General features: G+C 44.4%; 1 protein-coding gene across 2 annotated transcripts; it reads left to right on the forward strand.

Annotated features, from left to right (window-relative positions):
- Positions 1-297: 297 nt before the first annotated feature.
- Positions 298-2,306, forward strand: opn1sw1 (opsin 1 (cone pigments), short-wave-sensitive 1). Of its 2 annotated transcripts, XM_014020729.1 has the most exons (5): positions 298-659; positions 905-1,073; positions 1,155-1,320; positions 1,533-1,772; positions 2,009-2,306. In XM_014020729.1, the coding sequence occupies exons 1-5, from the start codon at positions 320-322 to the stop codon at positions 2,099-2,101; spliced, it is 1,008 nt and encodes a 335-aa protein (XP_013876183.1). In that variant the 5' UTR covers positions 298-319; the 3' UTR covers positions 2,102-2,306. The 2 variants fall into 2 exon arrangements, with proteins under 2 accessions (XP_013876183.1, XP_013876182.1); XM_014020728.1 differs by having other exon boundaries at positions 1,533-2,102.
- Positions 2,307-2,425: the final 119 nt, after the last annotated feature.

Here is a 2,425-nt window from a genome sequence, read left to right on the forward strand (position 1 = left end):
CAGCTGATAAACATTTCAACAAAGAAAATGACAAACTTATTCTACTAATAAAAAGATGAAACCAGATTTTAAAAATGGCTCTTTGTGCAAGTAACAGAAACTTGTTTTTGATTTTAAAAATTCAATTTTAATTTTCAATCAGAACATCTGATACAAAGATGTGTTTGGTCTGCTTCCCCTCCGTAAGAAGATTAAAGTGTCAGAAGTTTTAATCCGTGGTTTGAGCAAAGCTGTACGGATAATCCTTACTGGTAAGTGGTTTATGAGTGTATAAAAAGAGGATGAAGCCGTTTGATTTGGCAGAAAGTTTAGAGTCAAAATGGGGAGACATTTCCACCTGTACGAGAACATCTCCAAAGTCAACCCCTTTGAGGGGCCCCAGTATTACCTGGCCCCAACCTGGGCTTTCCACCTGCAGACCCTCTTCATGGGCCTGGTCTTCTTTATTGGTACGCCTTTAAACTTTATCGTYCTCGTGGCCACCATCAAGTACAAGAAGCTCAGAGTTCCTCTCAACTACATCCTGGTCAACATCACCCTGGCTGGATTCATCTTTGTCACCTTCTCCGTCAGCCAGGTGTTCGTCGCCACCATGAGGGGCTACTACTTCCTGGGTTACACCTTGTGTGCCATGGAGGCTGCCATGGGCTCCATAGCAGGTAGATCCTCGGTGTGAAGACTCCATGTTGTTAAAAGTTACAGCAGATTATCAGTCCCCCAGGATAAAGCAAACAAACAAGGCAAAAAGAACAAAAATGTAAAAATGGACTTTGAAGCTGGAGGTAAAACTAGTTTTTGCTTTTTGTTCAGGAAGTTTTTGTTGTTAATGCGATGTTTCTCCACAGGTGTGAGGGTTTGATGTTGCTGCAGGTGTCAGTATGTGACAGATGATGTGTCTCTGCAGGTCTGGTGACAGCCTGGTCCCTCGCCGTCCTGTCCTTTGAGCGGTACCTGGTCATTTGTAAACCATTTGGAGCCTTTAAGTTTGGCAGCACTCACGCTGCAGCTGCTGTTGTCTTCACCTGGTGCATGGGGGTGGGCTGTGCCACGCCACCTTTCTTCGGCTGGAGCAGGTAGCCACCATCACACCCAGGTCAACTGTCATTCTGCTCTCATGGGTCCTGCTCCTCAGGTCATGGCATGTTTGTGTCCAGGTACATCCCCGAGGGGCTGGGCTGCTCCTGTGGACCCGACTGGTACTCGAACTGTGAGGACCGCAGCTGTGGYAGCTACATGAAGTTCCTGCTGGTCACCTGCTTCATCCTTCCTCTGAGCATCATCATTTTCTCCTACTCCCAGTTACTGGGAGCTCTGCGAGCTGTGAGTGGAACAGTGATGATTGGCTAACGAGTGAGAGGGGCTGGATCATAACAACTAAACAGAACTAAAGCCTAAGTTGTTCAAGCCTGTTACAGAAATGATTAACTGAAAACAGGTTCTTCACTTGACAAAGATCCAAGTTAGAAGCAAATGTCTGGAGAATCAGACAGATTTTTGCTCTGGAGTAAAGCTTGTCGATGTGTTTTCTGCAGGTTGCAGCCCAGCAGGCAGAGTCAGCGTCCACCCAGAAGGCTGAGAAGGAAGTCTCCAGGATGATCATCGTCATGGTGGGGTCCTTCGTCAGCTGTTACGGGCCGTACGCTCTGACAGCTATTTACTACGCTTACTCTCAGGATGAAAACAAAGATTATCGCCTCGTCACCATCCCCGCATTTTTCTCCAAGAGTTCGTGTGTTTACAACCCGCTGATCTACGCCTTCATGAACAAACAGGTGAGGACTGTAGAATCGGCAAACACACTCATCTCCTTGTACTTTGAAGATTTCTTGAAGACGTTTTATATTTTTGTTGCCATTGACCCAGTTATAAGTCCTACTGTCCATTTTAAAACTGTAAGGCATCGGTTCTGTTTGGGGATGAAGCTAATCTCATCTTTTAATCCTGCAAGTAAAATCTGAGGCCACCTGGAGAGAGCTGAGGAGTAAATATGACTTTCTCCGTCTTTCAGTTTAACGGTTGCATTATGGAAATGGTGTTTGGCAAGAAGATGGAAGAAGCATCTGAAGTGTCTTCAAAGACTGAGGTGTCCACAGCGTCTTAGTGTTTGGAGCAAAACTCTGAAGGACTTTGGACTTCCCCTAAATGAACTTTTAAAGGTCTGAGTTCAGAGGATTCAGGGTTACTCAGAAAATGTAAATACAGTTTATACTTCAGATTTCAGTGTTGACTGCTGACATTTATTTCATCATAGAGTGCATTTATTTAGAGAAACAGCAAGAAAAATAAAAATAAAAATGTTGAATTAATCTGTGTTTTCACTTTTTACAAAAGTCAAATCAAAACCTTTGACAGCTTCATCAATGTGTGTGTGTGTGTGTGTGTGTGTGTGTGTGTGTGTGTGTGTGTGTGTGTGTGTGTGTGTGTG

The sequence above is a fragment of the Austrofundulus limnaeus genome, unplaced genomic scaffold (assembly GCF_001266775.1).
Source record: "Austrofundulus limnaeus strain Quisiro unplaced genomic scaffold, Austrofundulus_limnaeus-1.0 Scaffold264, whole genome shotgun sequence".
NCBI lineage: Eukaryota > Metazoa > Chordata > Actinopteri > Cyprinodontiformes > Rivulidae > Austrofundulus > Austrofundulus limnaeus.